This window comes from Sus scrofa, chromosome 15 (genome assembly GCF_000003025.6).
Source record: "Sus scrofa isolate TJ Tabasco breed Duroc chromosome 15, Sscrofa11.1, whole genome shotgun sequence".
In the NCBI taxonomy this organism is placed as follows: Eukaryota; Metazoa; Chordata; class Mammalia; order Artiodactyla; family Suidae; genus Sus; species Sus scrofa.
Window position 1 is genome coordinate 8,892,981 of NC_010457.5, and position 16,581 is coordinate 8,909,561.

The following is a 16,581-nucleotide window of genomic DNA, read 5'->3' on the forward strand; positions in this document are numbered from 1 at the left end:
TGCTCCCTGTCAATTAAATTGTCTTCAGATGTCAATAACAAGTTGATTCCATAAGAATTATCTTTACCTATATAGAAATTTCACAACGTATCAACAGAAATCTAAGAACCTAATCAATTTAAATTAAGTTCTAAATGTGGAGCTTTTTCCCAGAACCCTTGCCTTTTTCATAGTAACCAGGGAATTAAAGGAATAAATATTCTATAATGGATGGAAATATCAGAATTTAATAATGTATCATCCTATTCTATAATTCATTCTATCTATAATTAGCTTGAGTCAAAAATACAATAATAAAAGAAATAGAGGAAAGTAATTCAAGTACTTAAAATTGGCCACAGATCCTGTAGTTCCTGCTGTGGTTCAGCAGTAACAAACCCAACTAGGATGCATGATGATGTGGGTTCAGTCCCTGGCCTTGTTCAGTGGGTTATGGATCCAGCGTTGCCATGAGCTTCAGTGTAGGTCCAGAGGTCGCTCAGATCTGGCATTGCTGTGGCTGTGGCATAGGCTGGTTATGATTCATCCCCTAGCCTGGGAACTTCCATGTGTCGCAGTGTGGCCATAAAAAACAATTGGCCACAGATCTAGGTTTTCATTTTTGTTAATATCAATGTGGAATAAAACGATATAAATATGTTAACGAAAGTGTTGATACCTTGTAGGAGCACCAGCAGGCAAAATCAACTCCCCAGTCATGTAAATAGAGTTCAACGTTTCCAACTGCATGTGCTAGATCAAAGCCAACAAAACAACCCTGGGGAAGAACATAATAATTTTTTTTGAATTTTCTTAATGATTCAAAATAGTAAGAACAAATATATTTAAGGAAATATTTGACAAACTGCTGTACAATAAATGGTTCACCCTTTGGTACAGTGACTAAGTGTGAACAACAAAATGCTGGGTATTCCCAAGACCCTTTCAGGTCAAAACAATTTTCGTACTATGAAGAAGGCATCCTTTGCCTTGCAATTTGCACTGGTAATGCAAAAGAAGTGATTGGTGAAATTACTGGCACCTTAGCACAAATCAAGGTAGTGGAACATTATACTGTTATTGTGTGTCAAAGCCATTCACATACAGCAGTGAAAAGTTAATTTCACTTATATATGTCTTTGATAGAAGTGTAAAAATAGTATGTTTATATTAAGTTTTACTACTTTAATTTTACTATTTTTAAGGTTTAGTGTGGGAATTATGCATAAAATATTTGTATCCTGAGGTAGAATGGTTGTCCCAAAGTAATGCATTTATGCAGTTTTTTGAGTTGCAAGCTGAATTAGCCACTTTAACTTCATAAAGAACCATTTTTTTCATGAAAGAGCAAGTTATAGACAAACAATAGTAATTCATTTGAAACCATTTAACAGAATATTTTGGGAAATGAAGTGAGTCTGTCACTTTAAGGAAAATAACTCATAGGACTTATTGCCATTGAAAAAAGAAGAGAAATTAGCATTTTGTAAAACTTGTATCCACATCTATGAATATGACCATTTACTAGTATTTAAAGGTATTTCTGATGAGTTTATAAGTAATCTATAATTTAAAAAATATATCATTAAACACATAAATACTTGGATAATATGCTTAACTTCATGAACCAATATTTTCCAAATGACCGTTGCTTATTTTTACATATTATGCAGTTAAAAGATCTATTCAAAGTGAAAAATCGAAATGGATATTAATGTTAGCAAAGCATAAGCAGATCAGTGATTTGGTTTCACATTTCACGTAACAACTCCCAAGAAGTTCTCGCTTGTCAAATTCTGGTGTGGTATCAAAGAATATTCACAATTAACTGAAAAAGCTGTTAAACTACTTCTGCTTTTTCTGACTACATATCTACACAGGGACTGATTTTATTCATATAGTTCACAAAGAAAAAAATCAAGGGTGGGGAGAGGGATAAATTTGAAGTATGGGATTAACATATATACACTATTATATATAAAATAGATAAACAAGAAGCACCTATTAAATAACACAGGGAACTATACTCACTATTTGATAATACACACACACATATATATATATAAAATCAAAACATTTATAACTAATACATTATAAATCAACTATATTTCAATAAAAAAGTTAAGATGTGGTATATATACACAATGGAATACTACTCAGCTATAAAAAAGATGACATAATGCCATTTGCAGCAACATGGATGGAACTAGAGAATCTCATACTGAGTGAAATGAGCCAGAAAGACAAAGACAAATACCATATGATATCACTTATAACTGGAATCTAATATCCAGCACAAATGAACATCTCCTCAGAAAAGAAAATCATGGACTTGGAGAAGAGACTTGTGGTTGCCTGATGGGAGGGGGAGGGAGTGGGAGGGATCGGGAGCTTGGGCTTATCAGACATAGCCTAGAATAGATTTACAAGGAGATCCTGCTGAATAGCATTGAGAACTATGTCTAGATACTCATGTTGCAACAGAAGAAAGGGTGGGGAAAAAACTGTAATTGTAATGTATACATGTAAGGATAACCTGACCCCCTTGCTGTACAGTGGGAAAATTAAAAAAAAAAAAAAAAAAAGTTAAGAAAAAACAAGATTGAATGCAGAGAATATATGAAACCAGCTGCCTTCTATTAAGCCAAACAGTAAAGATCTGTGTCTGTGTATTTGTGTATATATATATATATATATGTAAAAACTGCCAACTAGAAAACATTCCTTTTTTGTTTTTTTAGAAACTATTGTTTTGCTTCCTAACAGTCTATTATTTATGTTAATGTAATGGGTTTATTACTTTTTTCCTAAAATAAATAAATAAATGTATTTTAAAATCCTGTTTTAACTACAAATACAGTAAATGGAGATATTTATAAACAATATTAAAACCTCTTTGAGGATCTCAATGATTTTTAAGAGTGAAAAATTTGCATTACTAAAGAGTTTGAGAACTACTGTTTGAGTATAATAACCTGAAGGAGTTAATAAAATCTTAAGTTTATTATTTAATCACACATCATGTCTACATTTAATTCAATCAGTACCACATGCTGTGGTAAATTGACTTAGAGATTCTGATTCTTTGTCTTTTCCGGTATTCATGTCTTCTGAGATATAACATTTCAGTTCCTTCACTGTGGACAGAATGCAGTTTTCTGCCACTGGGATTTGATTTGAGCAGTGGAACATTAGTACATGTAATGCAGTCTCCAAATCACTTGAGTGATTCAGCTTGCTCTCTCTTGCCCACTGCCACCTCTATGAGGAGGACTTGCTTGGGTCAACCTGCTGACCCAGATGGAAGATGAAAAAATTGCAAATGGGAGTCATCCTCCCTTGGGCTCAGCCTGGATCAGCTACTCTCCCCACTTCCCCTTAATGGTCAAGATGCATGAGTGCCCTCAGTTAAGTTTAATAGGATCCCTACCACCAAGGCTCACCTAGATCAGCTGACAAAGGTAATCCATAAAAATGATATTTTTTTAATTCTGTACTGGGTTCTTCCTAAACATTGTCTTGAGACACTAACAGTGTCTTACTCTCTGTATCTACTTTATCTCAGTTACTTACTTGTATTGTCTCAAATGTTCTTTACGTCTTCATGCAGAATTCAGTATTTTAGAAACTGAGCCTCTCTTTCCACTAAGTTCCCAGAACAATATGGAGTAGGTGTTTTGTTGTTTTGTTCTTCATGTTTTATATGTATCTTCAGTTGACAAATAGCCTCACAATTATTACTGTATAAAAAACTAAAAATTACAGGAGTTCCCTTCGTGGCTCAGCGGTTAAGGAACCCAACTAGGATCCATGAGGATGCAGGTTCGATCCCTGGCCACGCTCAGTGGGTTAAGGATCCATCATTGCCATGAGCTGTGGTGTAGGTCACAGATGTGGCTCGGATCCCGCGTTGCTGTGGCTGTGGAATAGGTCAGCAGCTGTAGCTCCGATTTGACCCCTAGCCTGGGAACTTCCATATGCCGTGGGTGTGGCCCTAAAAAGTAAAAAAGAAAAATTAAAATAAAAAATCGCCATGGAAGCTAAGGCCTAATTTCTTATTCCAGTTGTTCCCTTCTGTTTCTATTTGAGACATTAGAAATTAAATTCCAGTATCTCAAAAAGATAAATAAATAAAAAGGTCTACATTATTTACATACAGTATGGAAAATAAAGGCTACATTTTGGCTAAGTTAGATTGCTTTTACCAGCATTATTTACATTGTAAATGTTAGGAGAAAAATACTATCCAAATTTTACTCGTGGTAATTTTCTAATTTAATGGCTTACCATCAAGCCCATATATCTTTCTGCATATCAAAATGTGAAAACATTAAGCTAGAGACGATAGGGATTCTTTCTCTATAAGATGTGTTAAGATAACTATACATGAACATGAATTTTTAAAAAAATGATCATTAAATGATAGTTCACTTTGCACATGTCTTCTGAATTCTGTTGTTAGCTTATTAAGAGCATACATAATCACATTCTAAAAACTGAAGACATCCTGCAACTTTGAAGAAATACATCTATAGATTGAGGTTTTTGAGGTAAATGATTTCAGAGGGACCAATTTTATATTGCTCTAACACCTCTTAAGAATAAATAATCCCAACAGCTATTACAGGTATTTTCCTGAGAATAGAGGGTGTGAACTATGACCTGTTTTTAATGATTGAAGTTATACTTGATCACAACCAGTTTCATCCAGTCTTATTTGTTTAAATAGTGTCTGTGGCTGCTTTGGCAAGCACAAGTGAATCATTGCAACAGAGATCACATAAATGAAAAAGTCTAAAGTATTTACTAATTTTCCCATTACGAAAAACACTGTCTGACCTCTAACCTATAGCATTGATTACCATAGCAGAAACAATATATTGGAGACTCGGTTAATTAGAAACCTTACTCATTTTAATGTGGTCACAATTAGAATTTGATAAAATAAAAGGTGCTTACAGGTGTTTTGTTTCTCAAACACAAAAAATGAGCAACACATTTTGTAAAAATTATGATAGATCCTTTATGCTATGTAAGTTTTTGGAGCAACTGGAAGGAAAATACAATTAATCTCTATCAAGATTTAGAGGTTATTAAAACCTAGGTATGCAAACTAATATTTAGGTTCAGTAAATATATACAGATACACACACAAATTGAATTTTAAGATGCACTTTTAATACTGAAACTAAGTTTTGGGGAAAATGGTTCTGAACTTAAAATTCTGTTTTTTCTCACCAACACTTCTATTTAAAGTGATTTTTTTAACCACGAGATATTTACAAGTTAACTTTTTATAGGCAGGTTTTTACAACTTAACTTTTCTTAGAAAACTCAAGGACTAAAAAGGCCACACTTTTATTTTATCATCAGTTATTTATAAAGAATGGCACAATGAAGAAACCATGAAACTTCACTTACTTCATCCTGTTATTAAAAGCCCTGTGGTCACATCTGTGGCACCATATGAAAAAATCACCTGCGGCTCAAACAATACGTTTTAATGGAGGTACAATTTTTTCCGCATGGATGGCAGAGAACATAAATTATTAAAATGTAACTGTTTTGAGAAAATGACCTTAAGATACAAACTTGAATGAGATCACAAAGTGATTTTATAAAAGTTTCACTAGATGGCAGCATCTTAAAAACAAAACAATTGTGTGTGTGTGTGTATCTGTGTCACTTTGCTGTACAGTAGAAATTGACAGGACATTGTAAACTCACTATAATGGAAAAAACAAAAATCATTTAAAAAAACCCAAAACTATTAGTTCTCCAAAACCTCTGTATAGCCATCAGTTTTTTCATTATTTTACCAATAAAAATAGGTAAAACAGTATGAGTATGTGAAAACATAAACTGCATGCTTGAGTGCACACTTTATGCAATTTAAAAAATAGAAGTAAAATATTTTTGAACAGATTTTTATTAAAATTAACCACAGTTTTGAACGCTTTTATTGATAAAACTACATACAAGCATAGCACCTTGTCACCCACCTCTTATACTCAATCCCCAAACTATGGCAGCAGTTTTCCAACCTTTCTGACTACTTCTAGCCTACCTTCTTCCAATGAACTTTCTAAATCGTACATTTGATTATAAACTGTGCCCCTTCAAAGATCCTTCCATTAACTTCAGAATGTAACTAATTTTCCTAGGCATGACTTTTACACACCTTTATGATCTAGTTCTTTATGGCTTTCCTGTCTCAGGTGCCCTACACCCAACTCCTCTATTTACATAAACCTCATTTGCCTGGTAGCTCATATTTTGATCACAAGATTACTTCCTTGGGAAGATTCCAAACTCTCTGTTTTCTTTCTCACCTTATAGCCCTGGTTGCATAAATTTCCTGTAGCAATGTTTCAGTTTACTGTCCTCTACTATTACATAATATGAACTCAATGTTGAATAAATGAATGAATGAACAAATAATGAAGTCATGCAATTGTCAATAAATACTCTGTAAACTGAAGTTAAATGGTGAAAGAGTATTATTTGAGATCCTTTATTTCTGTTGCATTATTGCATAAACAGTTTATTCAGACTTGGCATCTTTTGAAATGATGTTCCTTGAACAGTCAATAATAGTTTAAAATATATTTAAAATCCCTTTCAATAAAACAAGGAATGCCCTGTGTTTTTGTCTTTGCCATATGCCCTAGCACAATACTGAAAATGTTTCTAACCAGTGGAATAATAGTATACATAGGGCTGTGCTGAGCTTTTCAGGTGAAGCGCTAGCTCACTATCTCTCAAATTTAGTTCATCTTTTGTTAATTAAAATGAAACATGGAATATTACAGCTTAATTTTTTCCCTTGTAGCACTGCAGTCCTGATAACTTTATATATTCACATTATAACACAATGGCTTTTTAAAAAATTATTTCCCCAATACATTTTTTTTCTACGGTACAGCATGGTGACCCAGCAACACATACATGTATACATTCTTTTTTCTCACATTGTCATGCTCCATCATAAGTGACTAGACATAGTTCCCAGTGCTACACAGCAGGATCTCATTGCTAATCCATTCCAAAGGCAATAGTCTACATCCATTAACTCCAAGCTCCCAATACCCCACTCCCTCCCCCTCCCCCTTGGCAACTACAAGTCTATTCTCCAAGTCCATGATTTTCTTTTCTGAGGAAAGGTTCATTTGTGCCTTACAGTAGATTCCAGGTATAAGTGATATCATATGGCATTTGTATTTCTCTTTCTGACTTACTTCACTCAGTGTGAGAATCTCTAGTTCCATCCATGTTGCTGCAAATGGCATTATTTCATTCTTTTTTTAAGGCTGAGTAGTATTCCATTGTGTATATATACCACATCTTCCTAATCCAATTGTCTGTCAATAGACATTTGGGTTGTTTCCATGTCTTGGCTATTGTGAGTAGTGCTCCAATGAACATCTGAGTGCATGTGTGGTTTTTAAGGAAAGTTTTGTCTGGATATAAGCCCAAGAGTGGGATTGCTGGGTCAGGTGATAGTTCTGTGTATAGAATTCTAAGACACCTCCATACTGTTCTCCATAGTGTTTGTAACAATTTATATTCCCACTAACAGTGTAGGAGGGTTCCCTTTTCTCCACATCCCCTCCAGCATTTGTTATTTGTGGACTTATTATTGATGGCCATTCTGACTGGAGTGAGTTGGTATCTCGTGGTAGTTTTGATTTGCATTTCTTTAATAATGAGTGATGTTGAGCATTTTTCCCTGTGCTTGTTGGCCATCTATACATCTTCCTTGGAAAAATGTCTATTCAAGTCTTTTGCCCATTTTTCCATTGGTTGATTGGCTTTTTTGCTGTTGAGTTGTGTAAGTTGCTTATATATTCTAGAGATTAAGCCCTTGTCCATTGCATCATTTGAAACTATTTTCTCCCATTCTGTAAGTTGTCTTTTTGTTTTCTTTTGGGTTTCCTTTGCTGTGCAGAAGCTTGTCAGTTTGATTAGCTCCTATTGGTTTATTTTTGCTTTTATTTCTCTTGCTTTGGGAGACCGACCTGAGAAACTTTGGCTTCCCCAAATTCGCAGAAAAAGAAAAACACAAGTACAATGAAGAAGCTCAGAAACTATTCCTAGTTAAAGCAACAGGAGAATTCACCTAAAGCAATCTACAATGAAACCGATTTCTGCAGTCTGAGAGACATTGAGTTCAAAAGGGAGATGGTAAAAATACTGAAGGAATTAAGAGAGGATATGAACAGTAATGCAGATTCCCTCAGAAAGGAGCTAGAAAATATAAGGAAGAGCTAAAATAAACTAGAAAATTCATTTGCAGAGATACAAAGTGAACTAAGGGCAATAAAGACCTGAATGAATAATGCAGAGGAACAATTAGTGACATGGAAGATAAAATAATGGAAATCAGCCAATCAGGACAGCAGACAGAAAACCCAATGAAAAAACATGAAAGCAATAGAAGAGACCTATGGGATAATATAAAGCATCCCAATCTATGCATAATAGGAATCCCAGAAGGAGAAGAAAAAGAAAAGGGGATTGAAAATATATTTGAAGAAATTATGGCTGAAAACTTTCCAAATCTAAAGGATACTGTTATCAAGAAACAGGAAGCACAGAGGGCCCCAAACAAGCTGAACCCAAACAGGCCCACACCAAGACATATTATAACAAAAATGGTAAAAGTTAAGATAAAGAGAGGATTCTAAAGGCAGCAAGAGAAAGGCAAAGTGTTAATTATAAGGGAACCCCCATAAGGCTATCAGCTGATTTCTCCACAGAAACACTACAGGCCAGAAAGGGGTGGCAAGATATATTTAAAGTGCTAAAAAAAAAATATGCAACCTGGAATACTCTATCCAGCAAGAATATCGTTTAAAACAGAAGGGGAAATAAAAAATTTCTCCAACAAACAAAAGCTGAAAGAGTACAGCACTACAAAACCCATTCTAAAAGAAATATTGAAAGGGCTTCTTTAAAAAAAGAAAAAAAAAATGAAGAGCTAGGATGGAGGAAACCACAATTGGAAAGCAGTCACTCAAATAAGCCAGCATACGGATTGAAACATGAAGCTGTTTAAAACAAAACAAAACAAACCAAAAAAAGGAAGACATCAAAATCATACAACGTGGGTAAGGGAAATAAGAAAAAATAGATTCCTTTTTTCATTTAATGATGTGTTTGAGCCTATACGATTATCAGGCTAAAGTAAGCAGATATAGGAAGGGGTTAACATACTTAAAAAAACAGGGCAACTACAAATCAAAACTGAACATTACATTCACAAAAAAAAAAAGTACTCAAGTATAAAATAAAGGGAGACCATCCAACCAAAAAAAGAAAAGAAGAAGGGAGAAACATAGAGTCGACTGGAAAACAAGGCTTACAATGGCAATGAATAAATATCTATCAATAGTCACCTTAAATGTCAATGGACTGAACGCTCCAATCAAAAGACACAGAGTGGCAGATTGGATAAAAAAAGCAAAGACCTTGTATCTGCTGTCTATAAGAAACTCACCTTAGGGCAAAGGATACATATACAGATTGAAAGTGAGGGGATGGGAAAAGATATTTCACGCCAATGGACAAGACAGGAAAGCAGGAGTTGCAATACTCATATCAGACAAAATAGACTTTAAAACGGAGGCCATAAAGACAGAAAAGAAGGACACTATTCAATGGTTAAAGGATGCATTCAAGAAGAGGATATTATAATCATCGTCTATGCCTCTAATATAGGAGCACCTAGATACCTCCAACAAATACTAACAGACATAAAAGGAGAAATTGATGGGAATACAATCATAGTAGGAGACTTTAACATCACCTTTAAATCAATGGACAGATCCTCTAGACAGAAAATCAATAAAGCAACAGAGATCCTAAAGGAAACAATAGAAAAGTTAGACCTAATCGACATTTTCAGGACATTACATCCAAAAAAGTCAGAATACACATTTTTCTCAAGTGCACATGGACCATTCTCAAGAATTGATCACATATTGGGGCACAAAGCTAACCTCAGCAAATTTAAGAGTATAAATTATTTCACATTGGCTTTTACTGATTGTATAGTTTGTTATTTCTTTACCAAAAAAAAAAACCTAAAATCTATAAATTATGTAGACTATCAATATGTAGCGAATTTGTTGTGAAAGGGTTAATTATATAAGATAGTTGTGGCTATACACAGAACTGAAAGCCAGCTCATATGCGTTTGTATATTCATGTAATTGTTAAAATAATAAACTACTTAAGATAGGTAAAATGTCTTTGAGACACTTGAAAACCACCCATGTTGCTTGGGAAGTACTTGCAAAGGATACTTGCCACATAGCTTGTGGCCATTCATACATACCAGCATTTGCATTTTTCCAGCTCAGTGCAGGTCTAGACTTTACTTGCAAAGGATACTTGCCACATAGCTTGTGGCCATTCATACATACCAGCATTTGCATTTTTCCAGCTCAGTGCAGGTCTAGACTTTATTGGATTCCCTTGGCAGTGGCATTAGCATCATGGCAGGTAGATTACTGGTGCCTACAAGTCCCTTCAAGGCTACTAATGGGTATTAGTAGTAGGACTGTGACCTCTCCTGGCTGTTGATGGGAACTACAACTTCCTCACCATGCCAATCAAATCTAGTATCACTCCTGGTTTGATTTGAAGTCATAGGAAACAACTGAATAACTACATTACTCTTTTTTCATAAACTTATTAGAAAGAAAAACTGATGGGAAAATTAGAAGAGAGTGAATAAAAATATCATTGGAGTGTGTGCGTGCGTGCATGTATGTGCGCATGTGCTGTTCAATTCTATGTAGACAGTATGGACAAATTGTGGATTAACAATTAGCAGATTGGTTAGTTAGCTTTGATCTTGAGATTTCCTGAAGAAGCTCATTAAAGAGGTGTTGATTTATACTGGGGGTGAGAATGAAGAAGAGGTAGATAAAGGTGGTAGGGTTTTTGCTATAGTCTTGAAGCATTAAACTTTCTAAAATTCATTTAATTGCTTTGATTCAAAAGAATGCGTGCTGGGAGAGGGGTTAATTGGGGGTTGGAATTGACATATACACACTATTATATATACAATAAGTAACGACCTACTGTATAGTACAGGGTATCCTTTTCAATACTGTGTAATAACCTATATGGGAAAATAATCTGAAAAGGAATGGATATGTAATATATATAACTGATTTACTTTGCTGTACACCTGAAAACTAACACAACTTTGTAAGTCAACTATACTCCAATAAGATTTATTTTAAAAAATGATGCAGTTGCTGAATTAAAAAGAAAATACCCAGTAAAGAACTCTATAAGAGGGACCCTACCATTTATGTAAATATAGTATATCATTTCAGAGAGAATTTTTGTTTTGAAAGTCTTTCCCTTCATACAGCCTAAATTTATTATGATCTTCAAATATCTGTCTCACTTATTATCTATTCATCCAACTCTGGTTGTAATTAAGAACTATACATTATTTCTTGTGTTTATTCTGTACTTAAAGTCAATACATAATTTGTATCACAATTTCCATCCCCAAATTATTTAATACAGCTACCTACTATATTTTGAAGTGGTATATAGTAAGCCTTCACTTATTTATCCCAATAGTTTGATGAGAATAACTGTTCCTCACTATTAAAACATTAAAGCAATACAAAATGAGAATAAACACACAGGTTAAAAAGGACACAACATAATCTTCCAAGTGGAGCTGGAGGTAATATTTTAGATATTAAGTAGCTTAGCAACTGAAATCAAAGCTTAAAATTTTCTTTTGGGCAGAACCTGAATGTTACACAAAGTTATTTTAATTCTGAAGCTCTTATAGGTAATATATAGACCAGAAAAATACACACAATATTCCATCCAACAACAAAACCACATGATGACTCTGAACACTCATATTGAAGGTTAGCAGCAAACAGGAACAGAAAAAGAAATTGAGAGGGTTCAAGATTTTACCCTCGATCTTATGATGAATTACTCTAAGATCAATGCCTAATAATTTCAAATGTATTTTCTAACAAAATAATTTTTTTAATTTTTTTGCCTGTTTATCTGTCATATTTTCTTTTTTTATTATTCAAATGAATTTATCACACCTGTAGTTATATAATGGTCGTAACAATCCAGTTTCACAGGATTTCCATCCCATAACCCAAGCATATCTCCCCACCCCCCAAACTGTTCCTCCGGAGACCATAAGTTTTTCAATGTCTGTGAGTCAGCATCTGTTCTGCAAAGAAGTTCAGTCTGTCCTTTTTTCAGATTCCACATGTCAGTGAAAGCATTGGATGTTGGTGTCTCATTGTATGGCTGACTTCACTTAGCATGATAGTTTCTAGGTCCATCCATGTTGCTACAAATGCTGGTATTTCGTTCTTTTTGATGGCTGAGTAGTATTCCATTGTGTATATGTACCACCTTTCTGGATCCACTCCTCTGTCGATGGACATTTAGGTTGTTTCCATGTCTTGGCTGTTGTAAATAGTGCTGCAATGAACATTGGAGTACATGTGTCTTTGCGAGTCATGGTTTTCTCTGGGTAGATGCCCAGGAGTGGGATTGCTGGGTCAAATGGAAGTTCTATGTTTAGTTTTCTGAGGCATCTCCATACTGCTTTCCACAGTGGCTATACCAATTTACAATCCCACCAACAGTGTATAGGGTTCCTTTTTCTCTACATCCTCTCCAGCACTTATTGTTTATAGCCTTTTGGATGATGGCCATTCTGGCTGGTGTAAGGTGGTCCCTCCTAGTGGTTTCGATTTGCATCTCTCTAATAATGAGTGATGTTGGACATCCTTTCATGTGTTTCTTGGCCATCTGTATGTCTTCTTTGGAAAACTGTCTGTTTAGATCTTCTGCCCATTTTTTGGATGGGGTTGTTTGTTTTTTTGGTATGGAGCTGTAGAAGGTGTTTATAAATTTTGGAGGTGAATCCCTTGTCCGTCGATTCACTTGCAAAGATTTTCTCCCATTCTGTGGGTTGTCTTTTTGTGTTGTTTAGGGTTTCCTTTGCTGTGCAGAAACTTTGAAGTTTAATTAGGTCCCATTTGTTTATTTTTCTTTTTCTTGCCAATACTCTGATAGGTGGATCTGAGAAGATGTTGCTGTCGTTTATGTCAGAGAGTGTTCGGCCTATGTTTTCCTCTAAGAGTTTGATAGTGTCTGGTCTTATACCTAGGTCTTTCATCCATTTGGAGTTGGTTTTTGTGTATGGTGTTAGGGAGTGTTCTAATTTCATTCTTTTCCATGTGGCTGTCCAGTATTCCCAGCACCACTTATTGAACAAGCTGTCCTTTCTCCATTGTATAGTCTTGCCTCCTTTGTCATAGATGAGTTGGCTGTAGGTGCGTGGGTGTAATTCTGGGCTTTCTGTCCTGTTCCACTGATCTATATGTCTGTCTTTGTGCCAGTACCATATGGTTCTGATGACTGTTGGTTTGTAGTGTAGTCTGAAGTCCTGGAGCCTGATTCCTCCAGCTCCATTTTTCTTTTTCAGGATGTCTTTGGCTAGTCTGGGTCTTTTGGGCTTCCAAACAAACTTTAAACTATTTTGTTGGAGTTCTGTGAAAAATGTTCTTGGTAGTTTGATAGCGATTGCATTGAATCTGTAGATTGCCTTAGGTAGTATAGTCATGTTGATAACATTAACTCTTCCAACCCATGAGCATGGTGTATCTTTCCATCTATTTGTGTCATCTTTGATTTCTTTCATCAGTGGCTTGCAGTTGTCAGAGTACCGGTCTTTTGTCTCTTTAGGTAGGTTTACTCCTAGGTATTTTATGCTTTTGGATGCGATGGTAAACGGGATTGCTTCCCTAATTTCCTTTTCTGCTCTCTCATTGTTAGTGTATAGAAATGCCGTGGATTTCTGTGTATTGATTTGTATCCTGCGACTTTGCCAAATTCGTGGATGAGCTCTAACAGTTTTCTGGTAGAGTCTTTAGGATTCTCTAGGTGTAGTATCATGTCATCGGCAAATAGGGATAGTTTTACTTCTTCCTTTCCAATTTGGATTCCTTTTATTTCTTTTACTTCTCTGATTGCCGTGGCTAGGACTTCCAAAATTATGTTGAAGAGTACTGGCATAGAAGAGTAGTGGCGAGAGCGGACATCCTTGTTTGTTCCTGATCTCAGTGGGAATTCTTTCAGCTTTTCACCATTGAGAATGATGTTCACTGTGGGTTTGTCATATATGGCCTTTATCATGTTGAAGAAGGTTCCCACGATGCCCACTTTCTGAAGGGTTTTTTATCAGAAATGGGTTTTGGATTTTGTCAAAGTCTTGTTCTGCATCTATTGAGAGGATCATATGGTTTTTATTCTTCATTTTTTTAATGTGGTACATCACACTGATGGATTTGTGGATATTGAAGAGCCCTTGCATCCCTGGGATAAATCCCACTTGATCATGATGTACAATCCTTTTAATGTATTGTTGGATGTGGTTTGGTAGTATTTTGTTGAGGATTTTTGCATCGATGTTCATCAGTGATATTGGCCTGTAGTTTTCTTTTTTTGTGGAATCTTTGTCTGGTTTTGGTACCAGGGTGATGGTGGCCTTATATATTGTGGTGAAGCTAGTTCGGTGCATAGATATTTAAAATTGTTTTATCTTCTTCTTGGATATATCCGTTTATCATTATGTAATGTCGTTCTTGTCCCTTAAAATATTCTTCATTTTAAAGTCTATTTTGTCTGATATGAGCATTGCTACTCCAGCTTTCTTTTGATCCCCATTTGCATGAAATATTTTCTTCCATCCTCTCACTTTCAATTTGTATGTGTCCCTAGAAGTGAAGTGGGTCTCTTGAAGACAGCATATATATGGGTCTTCTTTTTGTATCCATTCAGCCAGTCTATATGTTTTGGTTGGGGCATTTAGTCCATTAATATTTAAGGTAATTATTGATAAGTATGTTCTTATTGCCATTTTATTAATCGCTTTGGATTTGTTTTTATTGCTCTTTTTCCTTTCCTTCTTCTCTTGTTCATATCTGGCTATAGAAGTTCCTTTAGTATTTGTTGTAAGGCTGGTTTAGTGTTGCTGAATTCTCTCAGCTTTTGCTTATCTGTGAAGGTTTTGATTTCTCCTTCAAATCTGAATGAGAGTCTTGCTGGGTAGTAATCTTGGTTGGAGGTTTTTTCTCCTTTCATCATGTTAAGTATATCATGCCACTCCTTCTGGCCTGCAGAGTTTCTGTTGGAAAATCTGCCAATAACCTTATCAGGGTTCCCTTGTATGTTATTTGTTTCTTTTCCCTAGCTGCTTTCAAGATTTTCTCTTTGTCTTTAATTTTGGTCAGTTTGATTAATATGTGTCTTGGGGTGTTCCTCCTTGGGTTTATTTTATATGGTACTCATTGTGCTTCCTGGATTTGAGTGAGTGATTCCTTCCCCATGTTAGGGAAGTTTTTGGCTATTATCTCCTGGAATATTTTTTCTGTCCCCATCTCTCTCTCTTCTCCTTCTGGCATCCCTATAATACGGATGTTGGTACGTTTAACATTGTCCCAGAGTTCTCTGAGACTCTCTTCATTTGTTTTCAATCTTTTTTCTCTTTTCTGTTCTGCATCTGTAATTCCTACTAATCTGTCCTCCACCTTGCTTATTCCTTCTTCTGCCTCCTGTATTCTGCTGTTAGCTGCCTCTAGTGAATTTTTTATTTCAGTTATTGTATATTGCATCACTTCTTGTTTAAGTTTTATATCTTATATCTCTTTGCTGAGTGTTTCTTGTAAGTTATCCATCTTTGCCTCCAGTTTATTTCCAATGTCTTGCATCATCTTCAGCATCAACAGTCTAAAGTCTTTTTCCTGGAGGCTGAGAATCTCATCACTTAGCTGATTTTCTGGGGTTTTTCTTTCTCCCTCATTTGAGTTATAGTTCTCTGTCTTTTCATTTTTATAGGTTTTTGGTGTGGTGAACTTTTTACAGATAATATAGTTTTAGCCTTTCTTACTTCTGGTGTCTGCCCCCCATGTGGCTGAAGTCAGTATGGGGGCTTGCTGTAGGCTTCCTGATGGAGGGGCTGATGCCTGCCCACTGGTAGGTGGAGCTCATTCTAATCCCTCTGGTGGGTGGGGCTTAGTCTCTGGATGGGATCAGAGGCAACTGTGTGCCTGAGGGTCTTTAGGTAGCCTGTTTACTGAGGGGTGGGGCTGTGATCCCACCTGGCTTATTGTTTGCCCTGGGGTTTCTCAGTGCTGGCTGACGGGTGGGGCCAGATTTTCCCAAAATGGCCACCTCCAGAGAAAGGCACACTGCTGAGTGTTCCCAAGAGCTGTGCTTTCAATGTCCTTCCCTCACAACAAGCCACATTCAGCCCTGTTTTCCCAGGATGTCCTCCAAGAACTGCAGTCAGGTTTGACCCAGATTCCTATGGAGACCACACTCTGCCCTAGGACCCAGTGCACGTTAAATTCTGTGTGCACCTTTTAACAATGGGGTCTCTGTTTCCCCCAGTCCCATGGAGCTCCTGTGCACAAGCCCCACTGGCCTTCAATGCCAGATGCTCCAGGGGCTCTTTCTCCCAGTGCCAGATCCCTGCACATGAGGGTTTGATGTGGGGCTCAGAGCACTCACTCCTGTAGGTGA

At 36.0% G+C, this 16,581-nt stretch overlaps 1 protein-coding gene across 13 annotated transcripts in view; it reads right to left on the bottom strand.

The window, feature by feature from the left end:
• Positions 1–16,581, bottom strand: part of KYNU (kynureninase) — a 135,617-nt gene that overhangs the window by 45,646 nt on the left and 73,390 nt on the right. For all 13 annotated transcript variants that reach the window (XR_002339332.1, XR_002339333.1, XR_002339334.1 and 10 more), the window contains one exon: positions 659–757. Coding sequence is in view for 8 of the 13 variants with exons in the window: in XM_021075834.1 (XP_020931493.1) it covers positions 659–757 (99 nt within the window). In the remaining 5 variants the exon portion in view is untranslated. The remainder of the gene's footprint in view (positions 1–658; positions 758–16,581) is intronic.